Source organism: Salmo trutta, chromosome 21 (genome assembly GCF_901001165.1).
Source record: "Salmo trutta chromosome 21, fSalTru1.1, whole genome shotgun sequence".
In the NCBI taxonomy this organism is placed as follows: domain Eukaryota; kingdom Metazoa; phylum Chordata; class Actinopteri; order Salmoniformes; family Salmonidae; genus Salmo; species Salmo trutta.
In genome coordinates, this window is record NC_042977.1 from 40,377,623 (window position 1) to 40,390,191 (window position 12,569).

The 12,569-nt window shown below is 46.1% G+C and overlaps 1 protein-coding gene across 1 annotated transcript in view; it reads left to right on the forward strand.

Annotated features, from left to right (window-relative positions):
- Positions 1-310: 310 nt before the first annotated feature.
- The window catches only part of LOC115157433 (neurocan core protein), a 67,178-nt gene continuing 54,919 nt past the window's right edge, over positions 311-12,569 (forward strand). Inside the window, exons 1-3 of the mRNA XM_029705675.1 lie at positions 311-354; positions 10,321-10,539; positions 11,176-11,358. Of these exons, the coding sequence (XP_029561535.1) occupies positions 10,323-10,539; positions 11,176-11,358 (400 nt within the window). The 5' untranslated portion in view covers positions 311-354; positions 10,321-10,322. The remainder of the gene's footprint in view (positions 355-10,320; positions 10,540-11,175; positions 11,359-12,569) is intronic.

Consider the following 12,569-nt stretch of genomic DNA (forward strand, 5'->3'; position numbering starts at 1 on the left):
ATGTTTCTACCTGGGGAGAGGTGGAAGAGAGAGAGAGACAGATTGACAGACAGATACTACTATAACCATGCACTTTGAATCTTAATGATCTTTCTCTCTCTCTCTCTCTCTCTCTCTCTCTCTCTCTCTCTCTCTCTCTCTCTCTCTCTCTCTCTGTCTCTGTCTCTCTCTCACTGTCTCTCTTTCCCTCTCCCCCTCGCTCTCTCTCTGTCTCTCTCTCTCTCTGTCTCTCCTTCTCTCACTCTCTCTGTCTCTGTCTCTCCCTCTCTCTCTTTCTTTGTCTCTGCAGGTCAAGGATGGCGGTGGCTGTGTGTGTAGCTGGTCTGCAGGCTGTCCTGTCTCTGCTGCTGCTTGGTGAGCCATCTTATTTACTAACCTGTCAGTCTGGGACAACATGAGGTACTGCTGGAAATCACAGGCACATTTCAAAAGATAAAAACAGAACTTGAACCCCACCACCAGAGTATGCATAACCCACGTTTGAGTTAGATCCCAGAATTAAGATCCTACATCTGTAGCTTACAAGTTTCTGATCCATAGTAACACTATATGGAAAAACTTTGTCATCCAACAAAAGACTATTGTGATAATGTGAGTGATGTGGCTAACTGAGAGTTAAGAGGCAGTGGATGTTTGCAGAAAGGCTCTGTGGAACTGTACTGGAACGGTTCCAAACCTATTGATGGAACTTTAGTCGACCATCTGTTCAATTACACTGCATCAAATTAACCTGTGCTGGAACAACAAAGACAGAATAACTCTGTGTCGGAAGTCTATCTAAGCCTGTGGTTAGTGAATGTGATGTTAGAGGGCCCACAAATTGTCAGAATGTGGGACATGCGATCTCCATAGACAAACATTGTCAGTAGAATGACCTTACTGAAGAGCTCAGTGACTTGTGTCACCATCATAGGATACCACGTTTCCAACAAGTCAGTTTGTCAAATTTCTGCCCTGCTAGAGCTGCCCCGGTCAACTGTAAGTGCTGTTATTGTGAAGCGGAAACTTTAGAAGAAACAACGACTCAGCCACCAAGTGGTAGGCCACACAAGATGACAGAACGGGACAGCCGAGTGCTGAAGCGCGTAGCGCATAAAAATCATCTGTCCTCGGTTGCAATACTCGCTACCGAGTTCCAAACGGCCTCTGGAAGCAGCGTGAGCACAATAACTGTTTGTCGGGAGCTTCATGAAATTAGTTTCCATGGCAGAGCAGCCACATACAAGCCTAAAATCACCATGCGCAATGCCAAGCGTCGGCTGGTGTGGTGTAAAGCTCGCCTCCATTGGACTCTGGAGCAGTGGAAACACGTTCTCTGGAGTGATGAATCACACTTCATCTGGCAGTCCGACGGACGAATCTAAGCTTGGTGGATGCCAGGAGCACGCTACCTACCCCAATGCATAGTGCCAACTGTAAAGTTGGTGGAGGAGGAACACTGGTCTGGGGCCCCTTAGTTCCAGTAAAGAAAAATCTTAACGCTACAGCATACAATGACATTCTAAACGATTTTCTGTTTCCAACATTGTAGCAACATTTTGGGGAAGGCCCTTTCCTGTTTCAGCATGACAATGCCCAAAGCGAGGTCCATACAGGAATGGTTTATCGAGATCTGTGTGGAAGAACTTGACTGGCCTGCACAGAGCCCTGACCTCAACCCCTTCGAACACCTTTGGGATGAATTGGAACACCAACTGCGAGCCAGGCCTAATCCCCTAACATCAGCGTCCGACCTCACTAATGCTCTTGTGGCTGAATGGAAGCAAGTCCCCACAGCAATGTTGTAACATCTAGTGGAAAGCATTCCCTGAAGAGTGGAGGCTGTTATAGCAGCAAAGGGGGGACCAACTCCATATTAATGCCCATGATTTTGATGTTCGACGAGCTGCTGTCCACATACTTTTGGTCATATGGTGTTTATACAGTACCAGTCAAAAGTTTGACACACCTACTCATTCAAGTTAAAACAAAAAACTATATTCTACATTGCAGAATACTAGTGAATACATCAAAACTATGAAATAATACATATGGAATCATGTGGTAACCAAAAAAGTGTTAAACAAATCAAAATATATTTTAGATTTTAGATTCTTCAAAGTAGCCACCCTTTCTTTGCCTTGATGACAGCTTTACACACTCTTGGCATTCTCTAAACCAGCTTCAACTGGAGTGCTTTTCCAACAGTCTTGAAGGAGTTCCACATATGCTAGCACTTGTTGGCTGCTTTTCCTTCACTCTGTGGTCCAACTTATCCCAAACCATCTCAATTGGGTTGAGATCAGGTGATTGTGGAGGCCAGGTAATCTGACACAGCACTTGATCACCCTCCTTCTTGGTCAAATAGCCCTTACACAGCCTGGAGGTGTATTGGGTCATTGTCCTGTTGAAAAGAAATGATAGTGCTGCTAAGCACATTGCTGCAGAATGCTGTGGTAGCCATACTGGTTAAGTGTGCCTTGAAATCTAAATAAATCACAGACAGTGTCACCAGCAAAGCAACCCCACACCATCACACCCCCTCCATGCTTCACGGTGGGAACCACACATGCGGAGATCATCTGTTCACCTACTCTGTGTTTCACAAAGACACGGCGGTTGGAATTAAAAATCTCAAATTTGGACTCATCAGAAGAAAGGATAGATTTCCACCGGTCTAATGTCCATTGCTTGTGTTTCTTGGCCCAAGCAAGTCTCTTCTTCTTATTGGTGTCCTTTAGTAGTGGTTTCTTTGCAGCAATTCGACCATGAAGGCCTGATTCACTCAGTCTCTTCTGAACAGTGTCGTAATATTCTAATCAAGTGAGAGAGACTTTGTAATTTCTTCAAACAATCATCTTTATTCAATATCAATTAATTATTGCAATAATGAGACTAGTCAACCCCACAGTCTTGACTGTTGGGCCAAGTAGCCTAACTGTCACGGTTGTCGTCGGGGAATGAGGACCAAAATGCAGCAGGTACGTGTATGCTCATATTTAGATTTATTAACTTACAAAAAACAACTGAATACAAAATAACAAAGCTACTAGAACTAACCAACGAACAACAAAACAGTCTGGCAAAGCCTAGGGCTGAACACAGAACAATCACCCACCAACACAAACACAAACACACCCTCATTTATGAGACTCTCAATCAAAGGCAGATAGAAAACACCTGCCTTCAACTGAGAGTCCCAACACCAATTCACCAGACATAGAAACAGACATACTAGACTCCACATAGAACTACCTAGACATAAACCAAAACCCGGACATACTAAATCAAACACCCTTTACACAAACACACCACCCCGAACCACATAAAACAAATACCCTCTGTCACGCCCTGACCAAACTACAAAACAATTAACCTTATATACTGGCCAGGACGTGACAGTACCCCCCCCTTAAAGGTGCTACCCCAGAAGCACCTTAACACAAAAAAAATTACCCCCAAACAATACCCAAAAGAAAATTCCCCCTTACTAAAGGGAGGGAAGGGAGGGTGGCTGCCGTCAACGACGGCACTGTGCTACACCCCCCCCTCCCCAACCCACCTATCTTGGAGGCGGCTCAGGTTCTGGCCGTTCCAGGCAGTCTGGGTAGTCTGGAGGTTCGGGGCAGTCTGGGCAGTCTATCAGCTCTGGGCGGTCAGGGGTCAGTCCAGGTCAGGGCAGTCTGTCAGCTCCGGCCGGTCAGGGCAGTCTGTCAGCTCCGGCAGGTCAGGGCAGTCTGTCAGCTCCGGCAGGTCAGGGCAGTCTGTCAGCTCCGGCAGGTCAGGGCAGTCTGTCAGCTCCGGCAGGTCAAGGGCAGTCTGTCAGCTCCGGCAGGTCAGGGCAGTCTGTCAGCTCCGGCAGGTCAGGGCAGTCTGTCAGCTCCGGCAGGTCAGGGCAGTCTGTCAGCTCCGGCAGGTCAGGGCAGTCTGTCAGCTCCGGCAGGTCAGGGCAGTCTGTCAGCTCCGGCAGGTCAGGGCAGTCTGTCAGCTCCGGCAGGTCAGGGCAGTCTGTCAGCTCCGGCAGGTCAGGGCAGTCTGTCAGCTCCGGCAGGTCAGGGCAGTCTGTCAGCTCCGGCAGGTCAGGGCAGTCTGTCAGCTCCGGCAGTTCAGGGCAGTCTGGCCACTCCGGCAGTTCAGGGCAGTCTGGCCACTCCGGCAGTTCAGGGCAGTCTGGCCACTCCGGCAGTTCAGGGCAGTCTGGCCACTCCGGCAGTTCAGGGCAGTCTGGCCACTCCGGCAGTTCAGGGCAGTCTGGCCACTCCGGCAGTTCAGGGCAGTCTGGCCACTCCGGCAGTTCAGGGCAGTCTGGCCACTCCGGCAGTTCAGGGCAGTCTGGCCACTCCGGCAGTTCAGGGCAGTCTGGCCACTCCGGCAGTTCAGGGCAGTCTGGCCACTCCGGCAGTTCAGGGCAGTCTGGCCACTCCGGCAGTTCAGGGCAGTCTGGCCACTCCGGCAGTTCAGGGCAGTCTGGCCACTCCGGCAGTTCAGGGCAGTCTGGCCACTCCGGCAGTTCAGGGCAGTCTGGCCACTCCGGCAGTTCAGGGCAGTCTGGCCACTCCGGCAGTTCAGGGCAGTCTGGCCACTCCGGCAGTTCAGGGCAGTCTGGCCACTCCGGCAGTTCAGGGCAGTCTGGCCACTCCGGCAGTTCAGGGCAGTCTGGCCACTCCGGCAGTTCAGGCAGTCTGGCCACTCCGGCAGTTCAGCGCAGTCTGACCACTCCGGCGACTGTTGACTGACGGGCAGCTCCGACGACTGTTGACTGACGGGCAGCTCCGACGACTGTTGACTGACGGGCAGCTCCGACGACTGTTGACTGACGGGCAGCTCCGACGACTGTTGACTGACGGGCAAGCTCCGACGACTGTTGACTGACGGGCAGCTCCGACGACTGTTGACTGACGGGCAGCTCCGACGACTGTTGACTGGCGGGCACTCCGACGACTGTTGACTGGCGGGCAGCTCCGACGACTGTTGACTGGCGGGCAGCTCCGACGACTGTTGACTGGCGGGCAGCTCCGACGACTGTTGACTGGCGGGCAGCTCCGACGACTGTTGACTGGCGGGCAGCTCCGACGACTGTTGACTGGCGGGCAGCTCCGACGACTGTTGACTGGCGGCAGCTCCGACGACTGTTGACTGGCGGGCAGCTCCGACGACTGTTGACTGGCGGGCAGCTCCGACGACTGTTGACTGGCGGGCAGCTCCGACGACTGTTGACTGGCGGGCAGCTCCGACGACTGTTGACTGGCGGGCAGCTCCGACGACTGTTGACTGGCGAGGCTGGGGACACGCACCTTGGGCTTGGTGCGGGGTGCTGGTACTGGGCGTACCAGATTGGAGACACGTACCTCAGGGCTAGTGCGGGGAGCTGGCCTGGGGCTCCATCCTTGCCCCTCTTCACAGCCCTTGTGCCCCCCCCCAAAAATTTCTTGGGGCTGCCTCTCGGGTTCCCTTAACTCTTCCATAGCCCTGGACACGAACATCCTTAAATCTGCCCACGTCCATCCATCCATGCTGTTCTCCTGCTGCTTGGTCCTTTGGTGGTGGGTGATTCTGTCACGGTTGTCGTCGGGGAATGAGGACCAAAATGCAGCAGGTACGTGTATGCTCATATTTAGATTTATTAACTTACAAAAAACAACTGAATACAAAATAACAAAGCTACTAGAACTAACCAACGAACAACAAAACAGTCTGGCAAAGCCTAGGGCTGAACACAGAACAATCACCCACCAACACAAACACAAACACACCCTCATTTATGAGACTCTCAATCAAAGGCAGATAGAAAACACCTGCCTTCAACTGAGAGTCCCAACACCAATTCACCAGACATAGAAACAGACATACTAGACTCCACATAGAACTACCTAGACATAAACCAAAACCCGGACATACTAAATCAAACACCCTTTACACAAACACACCACCCCGAACCACATAAAACAAATACCCTCTGTCACGCCCTGACCAAACTACAAAACAATTAACCTTATATACTGGCCAGGACGTGACACTAACCTTTACCCAAATGCAGAGTTCTTTATATAGCTACACTAAGAATGCTTAGTCATGGTTGGTTCCACCCCTCCCATGCAGATTGGGGCATCATAAGGCACTCTGGGTTCATCCTGTTGTTATCTGCACTGGGGGGTGTTGTCTTAACCCCACCCTGGCTTAGTTTCCCATATGCAAGGATGATTTTGAGACAATGAGGGATTGTTATAAACTCTTCCAGGCTCTCTCTATCTCAGTTACACCCACCACATCTTGTCTATGTAATGCAGTCTTTAACTCATTTGTCAGCTCAAGCAATCTCTGGTGACCGTACGCCCAGATTAACTGCAGGGAACTAAAACAAACACTAGTAGGACATAAATGTCTTACTATTAGTTAAATATTAATTGTTAACCATTAATATCAAATAGATCAGGCAAATACGTAATTTTTCTATCACAACTGTTGATGTTGAGATGTCTGCTACTCTGTGAAGCATTTATTTGGGCTGCAATTTCTGAGGCTGGTAACTCTAATGAACGTATCCTCTGCAGCAGAGGTAACTCTGGGTCTTCCTTTCCTGTGACGATCCTCACGGGAGCCAGTTTCATCATAGCGCTTGATGGTTTTTGCGTCTGTACTTGAAGAGACTTTCAAAGTTCTTGACATTTCCCGAATTTACTGACCTTCATGTCTTAAAGTAATGATGGATTGTTGTTTCTCTGCTTATTTGATCTGTTCTTGCCTTAATATGGACTTAGTGTTTTACCAAATAGTGCTAACTTCTGTATACTACCTCTACCTGGTCACAACACAACTGATTGGCTCAAACGCATTAAGAAGGAAAGAAATTCCACAAATTAACTTTTAACAAAGCACACCTGTTAATTGAAATGCATTCCAGGTGACTACCTCATGAAGCTGGTTGAGAGAATGCCAAGAGTGTGCAAAGCTGTCATCAAGGCAAAGAGTGGCTTGGCATAGAAAATATGTTTGATTTGTTACTACATGATTTGTTACTACACACTTTTTTGGTTACTACATGATTCCATTTGTGTTATTTCATAGTTTTGATGTCTTCACCATTATTCTATAAAATAGAAAAAAATAAAGAAAGACCCTTTAATGAGTATGTGTGTCCAAACGTTTGACTGCTATTGTGTATATATATATATATATATATATATATATATATATGTGTGTGTGTGTGTGTGTGTGTGTGTGTGTGTGTGTGTGTGTGTGTGTGTGTGTGTGTGTGTGTGTGGGTGTGTGTGTGTGTGTGCGCGCGCATGTACACACACACACACACACACTACAGGAGGCTGGTGGCACCTTAATTGGTAGAACGGGCTCGTGGTAATGACTGGAGCGGAATAGCAGGAATGGTATCAAATACATCAAACAACATGGTTTCCATGTGTTTGATACCATTCCATTTGCTCCGTTCCAGCCATTATTTTGAACCGTCCTCCCCTCAGCAGCCTCCACTGACAGACATACAGATCACACACACCACACACACACACCACACACCACACACCATACACCACACATACACACCACACACCACTACCTATCTGGCCAGCTATCCTCCAGCTGCTGTTGCCATGGATATCCCAGCCTATAGATTGATGGCTGCAGGTGCTGGGAGAGAATGCCCCGAGGCCTGAGAATCTGCTGGGCTTTGCTGTATGATGATTGTGTGTGTGTGTGTGAGTGTGTGTGTGTGTGTGTGGGTGTGGGTGTCTACCTGTCTGTGTGCATCCATCAAATCTATCTTGTAGGCATTAAACTGACTTGAAACAGAGGGACCATCTCATTGGACTAGCCCATCAAACCTGAAGACAGCTGTGTGTAGCAGAACAGACATGACTGGATAATGTGCTTCTCTCTCAGAGCACCGGCAGGGCTCCTGTATGTCAGTGCTACACTCCATGAAGCTTATCAACAGTGAGTAATAGGCAGGGACAAGAATGAGGAAAATGAGAGAACAGCCTTGAAGGACACTTAGTAAGACTAGCAATTTATATCGCTATACATAGTTTGCCCCTCAGACAAGAATACCGTAAACCGCCCTCTGTTAACGACAGTAAGAGTCATCCATGTCATCTCCATCCTCGTTTCCCTTTGAAGATCTCTCCCTCTTTTCCCCCTCTTTTCTTTTGTTTTTGCTGTCATTTCCATACTTCTCGTGTTTTTTTCACAGTATTTTTCACAGTATTTTTCACAGTATTTATAAAGCCCCTTTTACACTTCAGCAAATGTCACAAAGTGCTTAAACAGAAAGCCAGCCTAAAACCCCAAACAGCATGCAATGCAGCTGTAGAAGCACAGCGGCTAGGAAAAACTAAAATACATATCTCTGTATTTGTCAGTCTGTTCTCTCCTTCTCTCTCCCTCCTTCACTCTCCTTCTCTCTCTCTCTGTCCCCCCCTCTCCATACCAAACAGTGGTTGTGATTACGTCTGGTTTGGGTTGAAGCGGCATCATGCTTTTAGAACACAGACATGGGGATTCTCTCTAGGGGGGTTCCGCTTGTGAAAACATTCCAATCTAAATGGAGATGGGAGATATCTTCCGGGGATTCCACCCACCATCCCTCCCAACCATGCGGCTTAAGCACATTATTGCAACACCGGGCAAAATAAACCTTTGTTTTTTCATACAGCGTTTTCCCCTTTAGGCCCACGTTTGTTTTAAATATCTACAAAATGAATGTGTTTAAGAAAGGAGGTGAAATTGAAAGGGAACACAAAAGGATGTGCAAAAATCTGAAGAAAAATCCCCCCAAAAATTGGAGTTTAGTTGACCTAAGGATCTTGAGACTTGACTGTTGTGGTCGATATGCTGCGTGTTTATCTTAGTGTTACAGATGAGCAGATTTAAGTCACAGCCATACTGGATAACTACCATGGTATTTGTAGATGTCTTGTGTTGAGACTGATGGCAAACACCCATGTTAAGGTATCATGTTTTTAAATGTCAAATTAAAATGGTTTAGGTACAGTAGTAAGTACTATGTTCTCCAAAACATGGCCAGTAGAGTGAGTAAGGGGGACCTTCAGAGAAATCATTTCAGAATAAAAAAATCCCCTTAAAATGTAATAGTTTTTGTTAGATGGTAGGAACTGTATATCTACCAGATGGTGATGATTTAAGGGGGACATCAGAAAGATGAGTGGGGTGGAGGGGATGGGGGAGGGGTTGGTAGGTAGTCTTTACCGGTATTCATGTTTCCATGGTTACCCTGAGGCTGTATCTCACGGCAACTGGACTGAGTGAATTACTGATACCTATGTGCAGAGCGATGAACCCTGACGCTTTGCGCGACAACACCGTCCACGACCCTTTTACATCCGATCAAAAAGAGAGGAAAGGACAGAGAGGGGTAGAGATAGGTGACTGTAGGGGCAGATAGAGGAGAGAAAGAAAGCAGGGGGTAGGAACAGAGAGATGGCGAGACAAAAAGAGGGAGTGGGCTAGAGAAAGAGAGAGAGAGTGACTGGAGAGCAGGTTTGAGTGCAGATATGAGTGTGATGAAATTAACATACTGAAATTTGAATTAATTATCTGTCTAGCCAGCCAATTGTCAAATGTGTGTGTGTGTGTGTGCGTGCATGTGTATGTATGTATGTATGTATGTATGTATGTATGTATGTATGTATGTATGTATGTGTGTGTGTGTGTGTGTGTGTGTGTGTGTGTGTGTGTGTGTGTGTGTGTGTGTGTGTGTGTGTGTGTGTGTGTGTGCGTGCGTGCGTGCGTGCGTGCCGTGCATGTCTGCAAATGTCTGTGTGACTCTACACGGTGGTGTTGTCACCTCTGCTAGAATGGGACTGGAGTTTTTCTTGGTTTCTGAAACCTGAGTGGTGTTATGCTGCTAATGAATCTCAGTCTGGTTAACTAACTGATGCCTCCCTGGAATCTCAGGTCCTCTCATTCGTCTTCTGCTCTCTCAATAGACCAGACTGACAGAACATGTCCGTGTCACACTAACCCTTCCTCCTGTACTGACAGAACATGTCCGTGTCACACTAACCCTTCCTCCTGTACTGACAGAACATGTCCGTGTCACACTAACCCTTCCTCCTGTACTGACAGAACATGTCCGTGTCACACTAACCCTTCCTCCTGTACTGACAGAAAGCTGAGGACCTTCCATAGAAATAGAATTACTAGAAGGGGAAATACCATTCAAGAGAAATGTTCTGTGGTGGGTGGACCGGCAGCCATATTAGATGTACCCATAAGAGTAAAATCTATTTCTTCCTCTCCTTCTTTCTCTTTTTCCCTTCTTCCTTCAACTCATGACCCTGTCATTCTTCCTGTATCTCCTTTCTGTAGGTATGAGCGAGGCATCCTCCATAGTAAACATGCGTAGAGTCACCCACCCTACCATACGAGAGCCCCTGGCTGGCATCGCCCACCTCCCCTGTGTCTTCACCCACCAGCTCAGTGAGCTCAGCCCTTCCAGCCAGCCTCCCCACATCCAGTGGACGCGAACCTGGATACCGCAGGGTGGAGAGGGGGGTCCACAGGAGCAGACTGTTCTCTCAGCGAAGGGTAAATCATCTGACTTGAATTAAACCCTTTTTCTCTTTGGGGAGCGTAGGTCATTCACTAACTTCCTCCATGGGGTTCGGTGTTGAGCGGTTTTATCCACTTCCTTTAACCTTTTACTCCAGTGGGTTAAATCAGGGTCACACAGAGCGTTTTTTGGTAGTCTTAAACAAATCTGCTTTGAAACAAGAGTATACACCTCACACACATGGTTATGGGATTAGAAATGAAAGAAGACACCTGGACCATGTCATATATAAAGTTGAAATGTATTACATTTTGAGTTTTCATCCTAATGTTACACTTTATATACATCATATAATACTGAAATCTTTAAAAAAATGAATGTTTATTAATTATGAACTTATTACAAATATGAATAACATTCCATCCATGAGGCCACTAGGTCATTTGACTGTGGGAAAAGGCTTTATTAAGGATGGTCCTGCTTCTTTTAGATTAAAGCTAGTGATTCAATGATATTAGTTTCAATCAACATGGACTTAAACATGCCATATTTGGCTGTTTGTCATACGCTTCATTTGTTATGACAAAATGATTAAAGGGTTATTATTTTCACAGTTGAAAAGGTCTATACACTTTCATAGAAATTGTTTTATTTTTTATTATTTTCCAAAGGTGATATGGTGAAGGTGAATAAGGCTTTCGCTGGCCAGGTCAGGTTGCTTGGATATGCTGCTAACAACCTAAATGCTACCATGGAGATCTCAGGCCTCCGTAGCAACGACACAGGCACCTACCACTGCCAGATTGTGGTTGTAGATGACTACGAGCGAGACATAGTGCCCCTTGTGGTCACAGGTGAGTGGTTTATAGCTGGTGTGATTCAGAAGGTGAGATACCTTCTTTCCCCACACAATACAACACATCTTGATTGTTCCGAACAATTGTAATAGGTATTGTCTGTGAATTATTTTGTTTCTTTTGTAAATTACTACAAACTTGGAGTAGACTTTATCAATACTTCTGAAAATATTTATTTTGTGAAGATGTCTGTAAACTAAATTAATCCATCCTGTGGATTAAAAACCTATTTGTCCCTTTAAATGCTCGTTAATGACATCTGAGACACTGCAGTGGGAAATTGTGACCATTTACTTGACAACCTTTTACTATATCAGGGCAGATTCTTGGGGGTCTTAAACAAATCTACTTTGAAAAAAAGTCTACACCTCACACACATAGTTATGGGCTTAAAAAAGAAGACACCTGTACCATGTCAGATATAGAGTTGAAATGTATTACATTTGGAGTTTTCCTGCTTCTGTTTGTATTTTCATTATGGGTTCATATTAACAGGCTAATAGTCCGTAACACTGTAATTAAGTGCATGGATTGAATACCAATGACAACTGGCCTGTGGCTGTGACTGCTCTTCCATGAAATGCAGCTAAAAACACACAGCTGGTTTCCGATTGATCTGTTCTAAATAAACCTATTGGCTTGTCGAACAGTCTATTTTTATAATCATCTAAAAGTAGGGCTATATCATGAACATCAGATGTAGTAATGTTTATATAAACATACCGTTCAAAAGTTTGGAGTCTCTTAGAAATGTCCTTGTTTTTGAAAGAAAAGCAATTTTTTTTGTCCATTAAAATAACATGCAAATTGATCAGAAATACAGTATAGACATTGTTAATGTTGTAAATGACTATTGTAGTTTGAAACGGCAGATTTTTTAAATGGAATATCTTCATAGGCGTACAGAGGCCCATTATCAGCAACCATCACACCTGTGTTCCAATGGCACGTTGTGTTAGCTAATCCAAGTTTATCATTTTAAGAGGCTGATTGATCATTAGAAAACCATTTTGCAATTATGTTAGCACAGCTGAAAACTGTTGTCCAGATTAAAGAAGCAATACAACAGGCCTTCTTTAGACTAGTTGAGTATCTGGAGCGTCAGCATTTGTAGGTTCGATTACAGGCTCAAAATGGCCAGAAACAAAGCACTTTCTTCTGAAACTCATCAGTCTATTCTTGTTCTGAGAAATGAAGGCTTATCCATG